The sequence below is a fragment of the Phaethon aethereus genome (genome assembly GCF_964289735.1).
Source record: "Phaethon aethereus genome assembly, chromosome: Z".
NCBI lineage: Eukaryota > Metazoa > Chordata > Aves > Phaethontiformes > Phaethontidae > Phaethon > Phaethon aethereus.
In genome coordinates this window covers 40,813,330-40,834,925 of record NC_138577.1, presented here as the reverse complement: position 1 = coordinate 40,834,925, position 21,596 = coordinate 40,813,330, and the positions used below count along the sequence as shown (strand labels likewise).

Below are 21,596 nucleotides of genomic sequence, written 5' to 3'. Positions count from 1 at the left end.
TCTAGTAAAGAGATGTGATTAGGACATCACTATGAAAAAAGGGACTAGAAACAATGGGAAACAAATAAGCTGTTGTCCAGTGCCATTATGACCAAATATGAAAAAAAACTTGATTCCTTACCGTAATGTTTTTACATTTTTAAGAAATTTCTGAAAATGGATAAAAATGGTACTTAAGATAACCTATATATTAAAGAAACAAAATGGCTAACATGACACTTCCTCTCAAAACTGTAATTATTAATTAATATTTTCTCATGAACATAACTTCTAAGTGACAGATGATTCAGCCTCTCGTATAGTACCACGGTTTCTAGATTAAATGTTTACCTAAGCCACATCTTGGAAAAAACATTAGAAGAAGGAACCAAGAAGTAACAAGGGTTAAGTGCCTGAAGTTACAAAGAAAGAGTCTACCAGTTGGCCTGCATATGCTGACTCAGCTAAAGATAATGAAGTTCCAGCACATATTATTTACATGTAACTTTTCTTTTTGCCCTTTGACAAAAAGGGCAACTTTCTGTTGCACTACCTACACGGGCATGGATAACTCTGATATGTTATCAACTTTAAGAAAAGGAAAGAGCTCAAGGTACAACATGACTTTCTGTTAATTATGTTTAAGAGAAAATACTGCTTCACTGTTTTGGCCTAATCAGTAAGTAGGTGATTCAAAATCAATGTATTTTATGATGGGAAAGCATCTAATGTTTCAGTTTCAACACTGAGAGATTAATAAAAATTGATGTTATTCCTGAACTGAAGTTAACATACTGCTTCTCTGTTACATGCTGCTATTTCTTCACTCAGTACTCTGCTTTCACATACAGCTGGGGTTCATCAGCCTGGAGAAGAGAAGGCTCCAGGGAGCCCTTACGGCAGCCTTCCAGTCCTTAAAAGGGGACATCATTCTTATGAAAGATGGGGACAGACTTTTTAGCAGTGCCTGTAGCAATAGGACAAGGGGTAATGGTTTTAAACTAAAAGAGAGTAGATTTAGACTAGATGTAAGGAACAGATTTTTCATAATGAGGGTGGTGAACCATTGGCACAGGCTGCCCAGAGAGGTGGTAGATGCCGCACTCCTGGAAACATTCCAGGTCAGGTTGGATGGGGCTCTGAGCAACCGGATCTTGTTGAAGATGTCCCTGCTCACTGCCGGCAGGCTGGACTAAATGGCCTTAAAAGGTCCCTTCCAACCCAAACTATTCTGTGATGATTCTACAATCTCACAGTTCCTATAGGTTCTGTGTTTTGATTACATTGTTAACAGCGGTACAAAGATTAGAATTTGTAAAATAATCTACTTTGTTTCAGCTCCACAGAAAATGCTGTAACAGTTCTGATGGCTTGTATCTATCAAGAATAATTTTAACACTTCCCAACCTTTTCAGAGTTTTTAATTTAAGTATATTTAGAAATACTTCTCTAAATGTGACACAGCTAATACAGTAAGCACCTCTATGCATTACTAACATCAGAAAGTAGACAAAAGAAAATCATTATAAATGTATGAAAAATGAGGCAGCATATGTAGAGTATTAGCCTGGTTATGGCAAACATTGAATTCTATTCTCAGGAAAACATTTTTGCTTTTATTTTTAATGCATTCCAAAGCACAAAGACAGTATATGTGAACATTTCCTCCTCCATTTCCACAAGTATATTATAAATATGCATGGCATAATACATGTCTGGATAGCAATAGAGATATTAAGAAAATAGACACTATCTAAATCCTGTTTGGAGTAAGAAGGCACCACTGATTTGAGGTTGTGTCCAGACATCACCCAGTCCATTTTGTTCTCAATTCTCATTTTCAAGCCACTAATTTTTTCTGACCTATTCAGAGCACTTCTGTTCTGGTTTTCTCACCACAAACAACACACATTCATAGTAGTATTTCATCATGGAGAGTTCATTCACAGTGTAAGTTGACAGTACAGATTCTTTCTCCACCTGAAAAAAAAAGCAGTTTTCAAAACACCTTTTCTACAAGAACTACACAAGCTTCTCTTAAGAAATAAACTACTTACTGGATTTCAAGGCCCATCTATATACTTTTTAAAAAAATGAGGAAAGCAAATAATTCGCAACACAATTATGAACATTTAATTCTCCTAGAAGTTATTAGTATATGCCATTATGTTAACTATATTTAAGGTAAAGGTTTATTCACAGGTGTTTGTCTGGTTTATACCAACTGCTCACACAACTACAGCATCTTCGTACCTCTATATGGAATCCATACTGCAGTATAACATTTTTTATATCCTCATAGCTTAATTCTATAGAAAGTTCATTTCCCAAGTTTTCAAAGTGGTAAAGGAGAGGACCTAGAGTACAAAAATACAATGGAAATAGCTATTAAAAAGACAAAAATATTTTAAAAATGAAAAGCACATACTGAAAGTGCAAAGAATGCTTATATCCAGACTCACATTCAAATACAGAGAAAAGAACGTATTTCTATCACTCGAATATGATTTTTACAACAAATTTCAGAATCAATGCAAAATGAAAACAAATTATTTCAGCTGCTTATTCCACACTGAAGTCTCACTTCCTACCAGATTGTGTTTTCTGTATCTTAAAATTTCTTCAGTCTAGCATCACTCCTGTCTCTGTAGGACAGAAGACAGGGCATGCTGTGGTCTACTCAGGAGCTCTGCTTGCATTCTGTGACTCTCCAGGACTGGTGTAGTGACGGACTGACCAGTGACTCAGCACTTTCTACTACACAAAATGTTCAACTCCTGGGTTTTGTCTGCCATTCTTTCACCACGGCAGATTTAAATCTCCCTTCTTTTGAGCCACAGCATACATAAATCTCATTCCCAAAACTTCTGCTTAGAAGCACAGTACAAATTAGCCAACAGATTAAGGAAAAAAAACGCAAGAATGTATTTACACATAGAACTAGTTCTATTTTCTTAGAAAAATGGCAAAAAAGAGTACAGGATGCTGTATTTGTCAAATAACAAATGTTTGATGCTTGAATGCAAAACTTGCCACTGGTAAGATTTACTTCTCTGTTTAAAATAATCATGTGGTGTTGATTATAACTAGCAAACATTTGGACATATTCTGAATACATATGAAATAATTTCCAAGCCCTAGATGTTTCTAGTTCCACAGAGTTTTCAGCACAGACACACTGATCTTCACAACTCTTTTCAAGTACTAGATGCCTGTTACATGATCAAACACGTCAAAGCTAGCAGGAAGAGAGGCTGGTCACACTTGCCTACATTTATCCATATTCCTCCAGGCTTTAGTATTTTCCATATAGTATCAATATAATCAATAACGTTATGTGCTGTATCTATGAAAAAGCAAGTTGCTATGCAGTCCCATGTATCTGCATAAAAAGAATAAATCACATATAGATTAGTTTCAATGTTTCTACCCATGTAACAGTTAATCATCTAACCCCAGTATTTGTTTATACACTTAGTATTACCTTCAACTAACAACAATTGAAGGCTCTTCATTTAATTTACAAGTAAATAAAATATTTTGGTTTAACAACAGTTAAGTTTGAGTTTCTGTGAGCTAAAGATATGCGTGTGTGTTTATACACATACACACTCTAAAATACAATACTTATTTATTATTTATGCATTTTTTAAAAGTCTTCATACATGTTATATAAAATTATATATTATATACTGTAAAATGTAAATCTTATAACACACGTTAGAGAAATGAAGGCCCAAGTATGCTATTACTCACCTGTCCTCTGAACTTCATTACCACAACTGTTAGAAATACAACTGCAAAAATACCCGGTGATTTTGGGCCTTTCTAGTTATTATCTAGAAAAATGTAAGTCTGTAAACTAAAGTGTATTTTCACAAATCACATAGCTTTAAAACACTTTACGCAGCATCTGAATATTTCTCCAGCTGTTTTCCACTACTGAATTTAACAAGCAGGATCTTCCAAAGTCTACCTTTTAAAGCACGAGTCTCCCTGTTTTTCTCTAAACATGTATCCTTGAAATTGCAAAAGTTTTAAGTTCTGTAAATAAAAAAATTAAAAGTCTCAATTTATGCCAGTATCAGATGTTCTAATGTAAGACAGAAGCTTCAGAAAATTAAGCAACTATAAGGAAGGCTCCTACAAGAAAATATCTGGAAGTCTAGCTGCACAATAAAGGGCAGATCAACAGCTACATATCCTGGTGAAAAATTGCTGTGGGTCTAATAGGGACAGAAAGGTGGAAACAGAAAAAAGATGCCTGAGGTGATAATCCAATAGCATGTAAGGAAAAAATAGCAACTTCTAAATAGGCATATATAATAATATTAAACTACATATAAAAGAAATGGCTAAGTGCTACCCTTCTGCAGGTTAATTCACCATTAGGTTAGTCATAAAGCATTACTTCATAGCTGCAATGAGGACAGCACAAATAACCTGATATCACAAGAAAAAATAAGGTTATTTGCACTGACAGAAGTCTCAATCTTTGGTATCTACCATCCCCATAATGTGCCTCTGAAATAAATTTACTATTGGCAATCAATAAATATATATATGTTTAATTTATAATTTACTATTACTGAAACAGTTTGCTTTGCTTTTACAAGAGGAAATGAACCACCAGAAAACCCTCCTGTTTCTATTTTGTATACTGGAGAAGTGAATAGTTACATTGTTCCCTTTATAACATCACTTTTCTGCATCAAGTAAACCTTTCCATAATACTACTGTGCTGTCCTATTCTGAAAGGGACTACTGTGACAAAGAACTGTTAGGCAAGGAGGTGTCCGTATTTTTTTTATAACTAAGGAGAAAAGAAAAGCTGATTTGTAGTAAGAAAATCTTGGTACAGTTAGTCCTTTTTGCTTCGTGTTTACAGATATGGGTCCCTTCTATGTGTAATCATTAACCATCCCATAGCAAATACTCCAAAGATACAGTTACATGGATAGCCTAGAAGTTTACATTTACTCACTGCACTCAGAATATATTTCTTGAAAATCGCCTGCTGTCATAGAGAAGTTTGAACCAGAAGGAAGACTGTGAGGATCAACATCAGGGAAATAAATTGGACGTATCTGATCAGCAGATCTTCTGTTATTGCTAAACTGATGAATCCAGGGATAAAGCTTATATGAGTTAATTTCAGAGCATCTGCAAAATACGGAAATCAGCACAATTCAGTTTCAATTAATTGCTTATCTGTTATTTAGAAATGTAGGTAGGCGTCAAAGACTTTCATCAACATCCACTGTTTTGCTGATAAAGTTCTTGCAAAAGCTATGCGTTTCCTAAAGGACTTTAATCTGGTTCATACCACTTCACACTGCCCATCCATTTATGAACTGATTAAAAAACCAAGCAATTTTACTCACAAATTATCACCACAAAATAACTGCCTTTTTGAGTTTTAAAATTTTCTTTTCCCACTTTTTACCATTTTCCCCGACTTCCTCCACTGTAAAGAAAATGCACAAGATTCTTTTGTAAGATTAATGAAATTTGTGATTTAGTATATTTATCTATTTAGTGAAGCTAAGCCTTTCTGGGTTGTATTTTTTTCCTATTAAAAAAAAAAGTAAATTAGTAACATTAGTTCCATGAATTTTGTTGGAAACCTTTTCTCATTCTGTATTTTTTTGTCTCTTCTGAACCATAATCATAGGGGTTTTGAAGCACAGCAGAACAATAGCATTTTTCAGATGTTAACTGAAAGAATGCTTTTAGATTTCAAAAAATAAATAAAATTCCACTTTGCAAAGCATAGTAGTTTTGCACTAGATGACATTTTAAGTTAGTAACATCTGGAGTGTTGCAAATAAGGCTAAGTAAACATGTCTTTGTAAAGTAAAATTTGTGGGTTGACATGACCAACTAAGTCAACTCTTACTTTAAAAAGTGATAAAAAATAGCATTACAGTATAAAAAGCAGCTTTTCCCCACAGTCCTGTAAAATCAGTTTGTAAATTAGAAATTAAACCATTTTCTTTCAGAGAAAACAGAGGATACATCTGTCCCATAAAACACGTACCATCAAACACTGGATAAACTGCAAAGCAATCTACCAGGTTATAAAAAGTGCACTCTTTTGGCTGCGTGGATAGAAAATATCTGTGGTAAAGTCTTTGAAATAACATTTTTTTGCCTTCTTTGTGTCATATTTATATTTCATTTTATCAGTTAAAAAAATACAAAAATAACATGTATTAGATCAGCAGTATACTGAGCTCATCAATTGTCTCCGTATCAGATATGACAACTATCAGACACATGCAAAGAAAAAAATATAGGGAAAAAGCTGTGACAACATGGGCACCATTTGCTTCAAGAAAGGCATTTCTATTTTGGCTAAAAAAAGACAAGAAAAGAAACAAACAAACACACACAAACCAAAAATCCACAACAAAAAAAACAAAACCCCACATTGGCCAACAAAAGGTGTATGTTACCCATTCTAGCATTCTCCATATATCCCAGTATATTTTTTTCCAGCATGAAGCATATTCCTGTAGGCTTTCGAACAGCTCCAAGAGGAATTCCCAATTTAATATAAAAGACCAGTCCTTCTCCATATTGAAGCTTGAAAACTTCCCTTTACTTACAGCTTCAGTAGTCTATACTTCAAAAATAAATACTGCAGTCCTTTACAGTTCCATCCTTCCAACAAAAGAAGTATGATATAAGTTATGTTATAAAAATATAACATCTTTGACTAAGTGTGACACACTTCGCTTTTCTCCATAGGGGCAGGGCATTTACTGTTCAACACTGAGTCCAAAAGATGGTTCTGGAAAAGATGCATAGATCAAATCTTACTTCTGACCACTGACTTAAAAATAAAATGCTTAACTGTTTTCATCCTAAAGCATTCATGGACATGCAATAAACACAATTAAGCAGACTTCTTAAAGTGTCAAGATTTATCTAAAATTACATTCTTTCTGGAAAATAAAAAGTAGCCACTATTAGCATGAATTCTACTGGTATTAATTAAGGCTTTTTTAAACTAACCCTACTCTGACTTGGGTACAAAGTGATTTTACATTACTTCAACTGAACTTTCTCAAATATTCATACGTGGGACTAGTGCTGCTGAAAGTCTGCTGAACCAAGGCTACTGACCTTGTGCTCTGAATCTCCAGCAAATCAGCAATCAGCTGCTCCTCCCTCCTCCACATAAGTACCACCCTAGTGTTGTTTCCTCCCCTGACAGATGTGGAAGGTAAGTAATGTGTGTCCTGTGGCTCTAGACTGCCTGAAAATGTCAGTATGCTTTCCAAGGGCAGGAAGACAGAGCTTTTCACAGGTTTTGCTCTTCCAAAACATTTAAGAAGTGAAGTGTGTCTGTATATGACCAATGATCTGCCATTATATCCAGAACTCATCTAAACACTAGAAAAATGCACCACCACCAAGAACCTTACCCATACAAGAAAAAGCACAATTTCCCATACAAGAACTACAGCAGCCTTGGAGCCACTGTACTCCAGGGTCACTTCACTGTCAAATTAGAGCTTCTTCAATGGAATGATGCACTCTAATTAATTTCAAATACTTATAGTGACCACAGTTAGACCTTGACATTCTCTCTACACAACATGCTATGCAACTTCATCCACAGTAACAAAATTTTGCAATTTAAGAGAATTAAGTTTTTTTTCACACGTGTAAAAATCAGCAGATACCACTTTGTATACAGAAGACTTAAGTCACCATACCACATCTAGGAGCCCACTGTAGTAGTTGGCTTGACACTCAATATAGTACTTTGTCTTCCTAAAAATAAACCAAGGTCAGAGAAAGAAGGTAGATCCAAACTGTAAGCACATGTTAGGAAAATCCTCATGCTTTCATCAACTGAAAACAAAAATTAATTAAGACTGTAGTTAAAAACTCATTTGCAAATCCTTCTTTCTTACCACTCTTCCTTAACTGGTATCTTCAGCTCATATTGATCATTGCTGTTTCTTTCAGGTCCAGGAAGGCATACATATGCATTCTTACTTAAAACTAAAATGAAAGATCCCAAAAGTCCCTAAAACCTTCTTAATAGACATCCCAAGCCCACAATTAGATCTGGCATAAAGGAAAGCTTAGACTTCAACTGAACTGACTGAAATTCAGAGTCAGGTTAGCAGCAATCTCTTCCATGCTAACAAGGAAACTTGTAACTAATAATTTTCCCAGCAAAGATCAAGATTACAGCAGCTGAGCAACATTCAATTTTGCTGTCTAAAATCTAATACTGTTAGCAAGTCTAATGCATATGCAACTCTTTGCTAAGTATCTTACATAAATAGGAAACGCCACATGAGCATCAGATGCTAAGAATAATTACTATCATAAGCAAAGCATGGATCTTTAGGAGAATTCCACATATAGGCCAAAGACTCATTATTTAAGGAAGACAAAAAACATGTCAGAGGTAATTAGGAATGAAGTTAATTTTCAGATTTGAACCACTGTGACAACTGATCAGTGCTCCCAAAGATGGGAAATGAATACTTTTATGCTGCTTTGAATAATTTCAAAAGTTCCAAAGAGCCTAAGAGCCAGCAGGGCGGCATAGCTAAGGACAAGAAGAATGTGACCTCTTCTCAGTAGCTGCAAGGCATTAGATCAGCTCAACTGTAATATGCAATTTTACCACCAGATGAGAGTAATTTAAGAATAATGTAAAAAAAAGAACAAATAAACCTCTAGCAAATACCTATTTTCATCACACCAACTACTACTGTTTTAAGCAGATGTGCAGTAGCCATATTAAAGTGTTTTCACAGAATCACAAAATACTTTCAGTTGGAAGGGACCTTCAAAGGTCATCTAGTCCAACCTCGCTCCTGCAATGAGCATGGATATCTTCAACTAGATCCGGTTGCTCAGAGCCTCATCCTACCTGACCTGGAATGTTTCCAGGGATGGGGCATCTACCACCTCTCTGGGCAACCTATGCCAGGGTTTCACCACCCTCATTGTGAAAATTCCTTCCTTATATCTAGTCTAAACCTACCCTCTTTCAGTTTTCCCCTTGTTGTTTTTGAACAGTAAGCTATAACAGATTTAAGATCATCACAGTCCACTGTGGACAATCAGTCTACAAACATGGCCCCAAAACATCATGAAAATACAGAATACAAGTCAATAGTTTAGGTGTTTTCAGCAAAGGTTTATCATTTCAGATTGAAGAATGAGTGAACTGGCAAATTCTGTGCCTCTGAACTTGGTACTGAATACCCCAAAAAAGAAACCCCTTCCCCAGACCTCTTTCATACTTGCCCATCCATAGCATTCCCACCCTCTTTCTTAAAAGAACAGTTGTGTTTGCTGCTTTCTTTATTCCTTCACGAGTTCGTTATGAAACTAGTAATTTCCAATGCAAGTGACAGAATACAAAATACAGAAATGTCATTCTAAATTAAACCTATAAAGTTTACTACACACAAATTTAGCACATCACCATAATTGCAGAACTATTAACTATATTATTTTAGCTGTTATTCAGTGACAAGACATGCTTAAGAAGTGGTTCAGTGCGCTTTGGTGGTTGTTTTTACATTGAAACAGTGCCTAAAATTTTAGTATGGAATGTAACACTTTAACAGGTTTGCTCTGTTACTAATCACCACCACTAAGTACCATGCACATACGGTCTAGTCCATATTTGACACTGGTGACATAGGTGTGCAGATGTGAAATAAATCCTAAAATCTATTCAAGATTATGCAGAAAATCTGTGGTACAACTTAGAGATTTTAAGACTCATAACTTAAAAGCCAGCTTCCTGCTAAATTTTAATGACTCGGATACAATGCTTTTCTCCCCCACTTATACCACTGATTTTTTTTTTTTTAATTAAAACATTCTAAAAAGTAGTTATGTGTGTCCCCTGTTAGGACTTACAAATCTACTCTTGTAAGTTGTATTTATTCAAGCTTTTCTTATTTATAATTTTGCCTCCCTAGGTTTCAGTCAGCAAGTAAAACATAAGCTATGTACCTGTTGAGTACAAAGTTAGAAGAAAAGAGCATAAAGAGGCTCCATTCATTTCCTTGGCACGCATAACCGAGCATAGCTATTTCCCACGCCAATCTACCTAGCCCAGCACCAGGTACCAGGATATTAACTTTGGAGAAATCCCTGCAACAGAACAAAAATAATAGTTAAGTCTTTATCTGATACCTCTTAACAAAACTTACAGAGGGCCAGTCAAACATTTTCTTCCCCAAATACTTAGATATTATAATGTATTTACTGTTTGACTTTACTTTTTAAATGCAAACTGAGCCAGTTCTGATCAGATTGGGTAAATGTACAGTCAAAATAATTCACAGAAAATGACTCAAAAGAACATTCAGAATACAGATCATAATTACAAAACATTATTTTTTCCTGAAAACTTTTACAGTTATCAAACTAAAAACCTCTGAAGTGATTGAACAAAGAACATTATCATATAGCATCATTTATTTTTCTACGAAGCACATTGATAACTAGTAAATATTCTAGAATTTTTGTTACAACGCATGAAAAATAAACATGTATTTTAATATCAGAAACACAAAGCAAACAAAACTTCTATAAGCTGATATGCAACTCAAGACTGTAAACACCTTAAAGCAATTACCTTCTCAGCAACTGTGGGTTTTAAATAGGCTGTTCACCAATTCCAATCAAGTACGTTAAGTGACATAAGATTTCCTAAATCAAAGTACATTGCAGCTCTCTAACCCATCACTTCCCATAATTAGGCAACAAGTTGACTACCAGAAGATATCCAGCAGTACGTTTACTGAGATACCTAGAAAAACCTCTCCCATCTCCCAAGTTCAGCAACTAATAAATAGAAGAACTAAGAATCTCAAAATTTTCTCCTCTTTCAGGCAGAAAAGGCAATATATATATTCTAACCATCAGACTTCTATCACAATGCAATCAAACCTTCACCCATAAAGCAAAAAACACTCCCACAGCAAATTGAAAAAATACTTCATCTAAAAAGTAATAATTTTCAGTTTCCAGTCATGAACAAGACTTCATAATTTCATATACCAAAAAAACAAGTATGAACACTCAGATTACCCTCCCTTTTACATGTCACCTTCAAAGACAAAACATACATCTATCTATTTATATGTAATTAAATGAAGGAAGCCACAATCAGGGCTTCCAAACATATGAGGAAAGAAAGCAAAATGCAAAGCCTTTGACTCCATAAAAACTCAGGATGCCAAAAAGGGTGCAGAAGAGTTAGCACGCTGCATAAGCATGAAGATGAGTAAGAGGGTTACATAAAATCTGAAAAGTAGCAAATTTCTGAAGACTATTACCTAAAAACAAAATAAAGCATTATCCTTTTCTAAAGGCCACACAAACTAACAAAGCACTTTCAACAGTGTCTTTTGGTTTGTGGCTTATCATGTAATTAGTGAAGCCTCCCAAATGGAAAATCGAAGTTCTTCTCCTTCCCGATTTTCATTTCTATTCTATTTCCACATTCTTTATTTTCTGATTAACAAGAAGTAGGAAATCAAACTTTGATATGACTTAAGAGCACTCCTGTGAAGCAACAGTTCTCCTGTTAATTCAGGGGAAAATTACTTGCTCAAGATGAAATTTCTGAAAATAGGTACCCAGAAGGAGTAGAAAGAAAATCCACTTTCTGGGAGAAGCTAGAAAAAACTCAATGTGGTATATCTAGTCACTGTTACTCCAAATGTATTCCTAATCTATTCTATTTCTTAATTTCCTTACAATTTAACTTCATTAATAAAATATTTAGACTAGTTCTACACAGATTTTTGCACCCCCATGTGGATACTTACACAATGAGTGGGTTGAAAAGCCTTATGCCACTTCCAAGATTATCATACATCGATCAGAAAAGACACTTTTCTTAAAACAACCTACTAACAAGGGGCTATGTAATCACGTTTTGAAATCTGCATGTTTATTCATCCCAAAACAAGACAAAACTTCTAACAGGCAAGTGAGTTGATTTTAAAATGCCTGTAATTGCCTTGTATCTTTTTGTTCACAATATAAAGCTTTTGTGTCTCTGAACTAGTTTTCCAAATTCTTAGAAAACAGTCGATTTTAACTGCACTTTCCTTTGCAGCTTTATTAAGGGATTGAAGTCTGTCTGGAAACTTGTTAAGACATTTAATTTCTATCTATGTTCTTCCTGTCAGTTGCTAGGGACTGGTGCTGGCCCCAATTTTGTTTCAGCACACAGAGCACAGCTAATAAAATACATATAATCAAATCTGAAACTAACATTAACACTAGCCTTCCAAAATGGTTCAAGAGCATTTTTTTAATCTATAATCAGAGAAATTAGGTATGTGGCAAACTTCCTGTATAACTAGTGATTGTTGATAGAGTCTTGGTATAAAAAAAAAGCTCAAATCCCTTTTCCTTTGAAAGACTAAAAAAGAATTTTAAGTAACAAACGTTCGATTAATCTTAAAAAATTAACGTACAAAACCAGTGGGAACACTATACGCACTATGTTATGCTAATTTTTGAATCACTGGAACAGCTAAAAAATTTTAATTGCACAGAAACTGCTTTTTTAATGGCTAATCAGTCTTAAGAAAATTTAGGAGGCTAGAAAAACCTGTTTCAGTTTGGTGGATATATAATTACAGCAGTAGCAAAGACAATTAAAAAAAACCCCCAAACTGTGATAACTGATAATAACCAAAGGTTAGTGAAACTAGCCTTGAAGTAGCCAGCAGTAGCAGGATTTCTATGGCATAAATCCAGCATTAGTTAGGAACATAAACAGGTATCCAACCTGTGGAGCAATAGGGAAGAAACATTGGCCTATTAACTTTACAGGTGTGGGGAGAGGAGGTGAACAAAGAGGAGGGAAGCAGGCTGCACTGTACACTGTTTGGCTCAACTACTGAAACTGCAGCAGGCTCTTAAAAAGTGCAGAAATACAAGAAACAACTAAAATCTGTCATGCCATTATTGTACTGCATTTTGCAATGTGATATATTTTCAGCTTTCAGAATTTTAATGCCATTAATGAAGATTTTAACTTGGTGTCCTTTTTTTAAGGGAAAAAATATACATTATAAAAACAGAGGCTTCTTATTTTATGCCTATTGTGCTCGTAACAAAAAAAATTACGGTGTTGGAGGGGTAAACTGAAGTTCAGTGAAAGAAAAATTAGTGCGTGTGATCAAACACAAACCTCATTTTCATGAATTAAACACTGCAATTAAGTGTTAGCTAGTGATAATGGGTGATAAGAAATATACAGTCCATACATAGAATATCAGCGGAAACATCAGCATCAAATCACGCAGTGAAACTCCTTCTTTCCTGATGTCTTATATATGTAATGTTCGTTACTTTAGATAGAGATCCGATTCTCAGTATAGTATTTTTCATTATTTTACTGTACCGTATTTTCAGAGATTTTTTATAAAACTACTTTTCAAATAAAATAATGAAGGTAGCTAAAAAGCACAATCATCTGAAGAGCAATTCTTCTCCAAACTTAGCAGCTGAGGTTTATCTACTTCCATGTAAAGACCTGCAAAGCCTTCAGTGGACTGCAGTAACACTGAAGATATAGTTTGCTCTTAAATCCAATGTTCAAAGAAAAGTTTAGGCTAAGCACAAATTTTGATGAGATTAAAAACTCTGCAAGAACAGATGTATTTTATACAAATTTTATGTAACTTTATATAAAGCAGAACTTCTATCATCACTATAAATACAACAGAGTACATGCAGGAAGTACAGCCAAGCTCAGCTTTAGGATTACTAACCTATTTCTCAAATAGAAAGGAAAATGAGCACTGGTGACTTCTTCTGGGCTGTCCTGCCAGTATCTTGGGAAATGCAATCAATTGCTGGACAGCATCATATATTTAAATTTCAAGTCATAGGTGGTTCCAAAGGCCAAGTTAATGAATAAAAGAAAACTTTGCAGAAAATACGTAAGTTTACTGTTCTTGGCCATGGAATGATAATTAACTAAAAGGTTAACTATGTATTTGGTTCCTTTTGGACAAGAAGCTGAAGATCTCTACATTCTTTCACATAAGTAGGAAGGGTAACCGTAGAAGTGAAAGAAAATAAAGACAACAAAAGAAATGGGGAATTAGGAAAAAAAAAATCAGTATGCTTACTTACATTTTCAACTTAATTTTTGCCAATAAAAATGCTTTAATGAACACATTCCATCAAGAAATAAAAGTGTATCAATGTTTTACTGTTTTCTCCTACAGAAAGCAGAGATCATGATCCATTCAGATCCAAGAAATTCAGATGGCTTCATTAAAAGGTAGACAATATTATAGAGACCCTGTGAGCTGGAACACAATTACATTCCAACATGAATAATGCAGGAAATCTATCAGTTCTTCAGGAAGACCTTATCTCATGGGACTTCATGTAAGAAGTGAAGTCTTCTGTTTTGTTGATCCAACTAACAGACTCTGTGTTAAGGTGCTAAGCAGAAAGAAGGATTTTTTTCTGAAGAGGAATGGAGGCAGAAACAGCTTTTGCCATTTTATTTAATTTTTAGATGACTGTCTTTCAGAAGACTGGACTGAAACACAAGATAACAGTACCACCTATTCACAAGACTGTTCTGATTTACAGTTGCTTTCAATCACTGCTTATCTCTCTTCTGCATCCTAGAAAAGCAAGCATATAGAGCACTACATCACTTCTTTGCCCTGTTCTTTGCATAGCAGCTGGAACAATACAGGCCAATCTTGCAAAAAGCAACAACGCAACATGTGCGTCCATGGAGCAAGACATACTTGAATAGCTTAAAAAATTTAAACTCCTTTTTCACATGATTCTAATGCACGGAATAAGAAATAGTGTTAACTAGAAACTGAACGTACAATTCTGTTGAGGCCATTAAAAAGTAAAAGGTGACTTGTACTAACAGTTTTAAATTTAAAATATTTATTTCTCCACCTTTTCAATGCAAAATACACGTAGACAAAGCTGTCTTCATCACCTAGTGCCAACAATACACTTTTTCTCCAGCACTTTCATTTCATCATCTCAGGAGACTTCAGCACTCTATGCTACAAAAGGGTACTCTAAAGAAATGCAAAGCTGCACTCTGGGGTTCCATCTACAGGCTGTCTTCCCACATTAGCACCCTCTCCAGGGGAAGCTGACTGCACCTGCTATACACAACAGCCAGAAAAACTTCCATTATGGCCAGTTCAGGCCCTGTCCATCCCTTAAAACTGAAACAAACTGCTCTCCTCCAAAACTGGCAAAAAAACAAAAGGAACCAGACTGACTGACCAGCCAGCCTGCCATGCCAGTGAAGTTACATCTTGCACAAGGCTGAAGTGGCATTACCAGTTAAGCCTGACAATACACAAAGAGAACAGGCCCTTCTGAACAACTGCTTCTTGCCTCAAAGAGGGAAATACACCTGAGGGGTCACTAGGAAAAAGAGTGAGCTGTCAACAATACATGAACAGAGAACAAGTTTTACGTAAGTGCCATGACAGCTCCATAATGATCATTAATATTAAACTTTTAAATGGGAATGTATGAAATACATATTTTGTAAATTAAAAAAACATTGGACAAACTCAAACTTACAGTAGAGATGTATGCAGTGATGTTTTGAGATTCTGTAGAGACAAAAAAACCCTAACTGGTATTTCAGAACCATCAAAACAGGGACAGAAGCACTGTCACATTAGTTGTGTTTGACAACAACAGCCACCAGAATTCCTAGTGAAGAAGCACAAAACTAGCATCTTCAGATTCACCCAGTGTTACCACATGTTGCTTCCTAACACCAACTGAAGGCTTTGAAATGGAGTTCACTGATGATAAATATAAAAGTCAAAACTTTTCACCTTCAGTCACGTACCTCTAAGAGTTGATGTAGGTTACCTCTCCCATAATCAAAAGGCTTTAAAAGCTAGCATACAGAGAAAAAGGTGAACAGCTATCCTGAAGATTAAAATTATTACTTTCAAAACTAGTTATGACTTCTCCAACAGATCTGCACATCAGAGGTACATCAGGTAACCTGTAGTATTTAATTCACTTTTATCTTACGTAGGGGACTATTAGCACTAAAAACATATTGCAGAAAGTTCACCTTCAGATAAAATATCTTTAGTGGTACAGCCACCTTGAGATCAGTTAGCCCAAGGCAAAAGAGAAACCAACCATATCTACTCCATGTTCTGCCACCACTAATAGTCTTTATTAATGAAAATTAAAAGATGAAAGGTATTTTCAAATTGGTACAAGTGCACAATTAGCAATTGCCAAGAAAGAAGAAAACCCACAGTAACACCCGGCTATACCAAACTTCAGTTCTGACCTATTATATTTAGGAGTACAAAGTTCACAAATTCTCCCATTTTAAGTGTTAAGTTTAAAGTGAAATGTACTTTATGATGACTGGGCTGACTAAATAGCAGAACCATTACACATGGAATTCTTACAGCAGTAGTATCTTCTGAGATTCTACCAGTATATTTCTACTTAAAGTTACCTAAAAATCCCCACACCAGCTATTATTTCGGTGGCGTTAACAAGCCAATGCAGTTACAAAGACTCACACATGCAGCAAAGCTTTTTTAACATCTTTTTCAACACGCATTGTAACACCTGTCTGAAAACAAGGCCAGAATTCAGTATTTGCAGGGTAAATTCTTAGTGCAATAAAACTGCACTAGAGGTTACAAGTCTTCTTGCCTCCTTTCTCCTTCCACCATGAAGGGAAAGTCGTACTTGCTGCTGCCACAGGTGTCCTTCTTTTTATCTGCAGCACACACTCCAAGAATCTGCTGACCTGAAAACTTCACCTCACTGAGCACAACTGAGTTAATTTCACAACCTCCTAGGCCTCTTACTTGAAAAGTTAACAGATAACCCATTACATCAAGCTGCAGGAAAAAAAAAAGTTATTCCTGGTTTACCTGGTATTCCTTTGTGAAGTTTATGATTATGCTCTTTTCCAACACCTTATATTAGAAACAAAAACTTTCTTGATTAAAAAATAAATTCTGCTGCATTCAAAGTAATTTCTGTATTTTTAAAGCCAAGCTTTTCATTACTCCACAAAAACTTTTGTTAGATTCATGCAACAGTGCATGCCCACATAAAAATAAGTCTTAAAACACTATTACCATCTTTCTTTTGGAAAGTTCTTTACAATTTCGCTAATGATTGGCTGGTAGCAGGAATCTCTCTCAGGCTTTCCCTCTTCACTCCAGTCTCTCACAAATTGTTTCAAAGTGGATTTTAATTTATCCATGTCAAATGTTGAAGCTGGTGTAATCTTCCCTCTTCCCTGATTAAAGTAGAAGGGAAAAAACAAAAGGTTAGTGGGAAATGTACCAAGTATCTTTAGTCTTGGAGGGAAAAAAAATAATGTAAATTATAAACAGACAAAAGCCATGCTATAAGGGCTGTTGGGAGTTTTAGCTGACAAAGCACTTGCCTTTCACTCCTGCAACTAGTGCGCATATCCAAACTCGAATCCTAAACAAACTGAGTTTGCTGGTCTCAGTTCAGCACCCAAGAGACCAGGTTCCACATCAAAAAACCAACACATAGTATGGCACATCAGAGCACAACTGGTAGTCCTTATTCCGGAAAGGACATGGGCTAAGCCAGTGCAGAGGGTGAACTGCGTACCCTGAGAAGAGGCACTGACGAGGCAATGCTGAGAAGCTCACGTTAGAGCTGCCCATTACTGTATCTTGCCTGCAGATACCAAAAAAGGACTTCAGTTTCCAGCTCTGCCAGTCTGAGTGCAATTTTTTTTCATAGACACCACACTGATAAAGCAGGTAAGTAGTGAAAATGTTTTTACAGCTGGTAACATTGAAAATACTCGGCCTATCTAAAAATGTAACTGATTTAGAATGCCAGAACATACTATAAGCTACAGTAAGACAGATAATACCATTCACACTCTACATTGTTAACTGCAAAGACAACTTTAAAATGTAATCAGGGTAGAGCTAGAACTCTGTAGTGAAAAACTGCCTTTTCACAATCAGTGGTTACTGTCATTTGGCAGATTCACAATTTGTTTTCTTAAGAGTAACCACAAGGACTAATAACAAATAGTTTTACTAAACAACAGCTCTACAAGATGTGAGACAAGAGTGACAAAATGTAAGCAAATAGTAAGTAAGAAAGGAGAAGATAAAGGCGGGAAAAAGGAAAGAAAGTTGGAGGCCTAAAGGTGTGAAAAACAAATGTGGAAAATCCCAAAGCATACAGAGTTTAATTTCGCAGTATGAAAAAGTCCATTTAAACATACGTCTTCTCCATATTCTTTATTTTCAAACATATGAGCGCAGTCATTCACAATGGTCTGTAGTATCTCTTGATTATGATCAATGCACTTCCGAATCTTGTCAAGGTGAGGAAGGAATTGAGGAAGAAGACTCTGTTGGTTAGCTGGGAGAGATTTAAACTGCCTCTCTGTTCTGTTCACTCGTTCATGCATGTTTGTTCTAAAAAGCAGAAAGTTTAAGGTCTTTAGATATTTAGAAGCAATGCACATACTAAATATAAATAATTCAGTCTAAGCTGCTCCAATTAAAATTATTACTTAATTTAGACACAGAAAGTGATCAGACTTTGTAATTCCTTATTAGAGAACAAGTTTTCAGGAATCTTTTACAAAAAATGTTTGGTTTAAGCTCTAGTTCTACATTATCACTCTTTAACATGCTGCAGTTTAAAGAGGACCATTCTTGCAGTTTCATTATCAGCTGCTCATTTCCAGCACAGGTGATCACTACCTTAATACATGGATCTACAAAATTTAATGAACAACCAGCCCCCAAACCCATCAAAACCATTCAGACTGTTTCACAAATCCAATTTAAATTGAATGAATAGCTGAATGCTGTGGTAAACTTTGGCTACAGAAATAAAGAGATGTAGAGTTAGAATACGGATCCTCAAAATCAACTGCTTCTGAAGAACTGTAAGTCACAGCTGGACCATACTGGCAGCCACACTAATACACTAAACTACCCTCTTTTTTCCCCTATTCCCCTCAAGTATGAGTACTGTGATTTGATCATGTAACTGATCCAAGCTCAAAATGACTCTTCCATTTCCCCAAAATAAAAGCTCCATTTAAAAGATAAATCTACTGCCAAGAGAAAGAGGTCTGTTTTTTTTCATTCCTCCTCCCTCTCCTCACTGAGAAAAGTTCTGCCCTCCATCTTATTCAAGCACTCACCAGGCCTGCCACAAAGCTGGTTTACCTTGCTAACCCTGAAGAGACCTGTAATTTTGCTAGATTTGATTTCTGTCAGTTTAGCAAGTCAAGTCGGCTGAGCACAGTCCTAAGGACTCTAGAGAAAAAGAGAGGTCATAAAACCAGGTCAAGAGATACTTCCCCTTTTGGCAGCAGCGAATCATTTTATCAGGTCAAGTCATACTGCAATTTCTCGAACTCTTGTGTCAGCAGCACAGGGCTGAAAACTAGCCATCAGGGAGAGTAAGATGCAATTGCTGCAATTTTAATTGCAATCTCAGTCTGGAAATTTTAGTTAGTATCTCCAACATTACATATGTGCTACGGAGAAAGGAATGTTCACTGCAATAGCTACACTGGTTTTAAAATACATTTAAGAACGAAAGAGAAGGAACAACAAGAAAAATAAATCAATCCCCTATATAAAGCACATCATCTTAGCTTAAAACCATTGTGAAAGTTTTGTCAGAAGAATTCTTTGAACCATAATGCTCTACCCTTCCATGTTGAATTGCAACCTTCTAGCAGAAGGAATAATTCATTGGAATCAGAGGAACTACACACAAAGAATTAAGTCTGTATGTCTCAAGACAAGAATTTCAGCCTAGACTCATCTGAAAGTACATTATTGCCTTATTCATACAGACATTTACAATTAAATTATTTTGGCTACCAAGACACGTAATTTCACTTAAATTTGGAGTTATTTCTTTGAGGCTGAGTAATTTAATTCAATTTCTGTACTGGAAATTTGAGTCATATCCTTTTGTTATGTGTTTACTGAAACAGAAGTATTCAAAAGCAACTGAGAATCACAGTTCAGCATGAGGTTGAGAAAGATGCTCACAGCTTCTAACGTCTGAGGATACCATTACATCACTGATGTAAGTAAATTACAGTTGGCTATTGTGCTAATAGTAATAACTAACATAAAGCCTTTGGTATGGCCAAACTAAATTAGAGAAATCAGTTCGGAAGAGACATTGAAGTGTCATCTACACCAACCTCCTGCTCATATACTAGTCCTGGAAAACAAAAGAAAAAAATAACCCAAGCTATAAAAACAGTAAACAGAAAAAATACTCCAAATATCACCTACTCCTGCCAAGAACGTCACTGTCATGTAAAAATTATGCGTGTATTATATTGACAATAAGGGTCCAGCACATAATAATGACTCACACGATGGGGGTTTGTCAACTGTATACAAATATGTAGTGTAGCTACATCCCAAATCTGCTTTCCAAACCTGGAGTAACAGAAGACAGTTTACCAAAATATTGTATAGGACTGGACAATTTCACCCAGTTCTATTTGCCCCGCCCCCCCTCCCCCCACAATTTAGGTAATTTTTGTTTCTTCTTCCATTCCATGATTTAGACAGTTAGGTCCCCGTCACTGTTTATTTTATTCCTATCAAGCCCTTTTCTGACTGAACAAATGCCTAGAAAATCAAAATTATAACAAGATGCATCCATTAGCACTATCAACAGGCCTTAGCTCTTGGGCAAATTAATATGTCTTTCTCAAAAATTTCGCCAATAGCCGTTCACACTTCTTTGCCAGCAGGAGCCATGGTTAAGTTTTGAGTACTTTATAGCATCTTAAAGCATTTTATCTTACATGAGACCTTCCACACGCTTTTTTAGGTGCGCCGTACTTTGAGACTTTTTTTTTTTTTCTTTTACGCTTCCTCTCTGACAAAGACATCGCGGCGACTCTGCGCGTATCCAGGCATTGAAGGGGGAGCAGCGCTCCCTTCCCGCCTCGGGCTCCCGCGCCCCGCTACAGGCGCAGCGCCCCCCACGGGGCACACAGCGGGGGAAGCGGCCACACGACACACACGGAAGAGCCGAGAGCTGTGGGAGCCTGGCGCCCGGCGCGCCGCGCGTCTGCCCGCAAGGTCGCCGAGGTCCGGGCGCCTGCGGGGCCAGGACAGCGAGAGGAGGACGCGGTGAAAGGGGGGTGGGGGGAAGGGGGTGTCACAGGGCCCCCCGCGCAAGGCGGCAGGTCTCGGTTACCCGTAGTATCGAAACGCGTTGACGATCCTCCGGAAATGCTCCCGTTCCAGCCGCTCCTCCTCCGCCTCCTCCTCCGCCCTGGGAGCCGTGCCCGCCGCCGTCAGCGCCCTCGGCTCCTGCCGCTGCCGCCGCCGCCGCCGCTCGTCGTTCAGCGAGGCCGCCTGCTCCACCTCTGTCTCGCCGCCCCCACCGTCCGCGCTCTCTCCTGGCCACGGCAGCTGCTCCCGTTCCTCCTCGTGGCCCCGCCGCAGACCCCTGCGCATTGCCTTGGCCGGCGGGTCCCTTTCGCCCGGGGGAGGCGGCGGCAGCGCTTTAGGGGACACGGCGCACGTGGCCGACAT

General features: G+C 36.8%; 1 protein-coding gene across 1 annotated transcript; it reads right to left on the bottom strand.

Moving 5' to 3' along the window:
• Positions 1-1,842: 1,842 nt before the first annotated feature.
• CARNMT1 (carnosine N-methyltransferase 1) lies at positions 1,843-21,596 on the bottom strand (the record flags this gene model as incomplete). Its single annotated transcript, XM_082013002.1, has 8 exons — positions 1,843-1,959; positions 2,233-2,336; positions 3,242-3,361; positions 4,964-5,142; positions 9,985-10,125; positions 17,136-17,299; positions 18,281-18,476; positions 21,256-21,596. The coding sequence occupies 8 exons, from the start codon at positions 21,594-21,596 to the stop codon at positions 1,843-1,845; spliced, it is 1,362 nt and encodes a 453-aa protein (XP_081869128.1).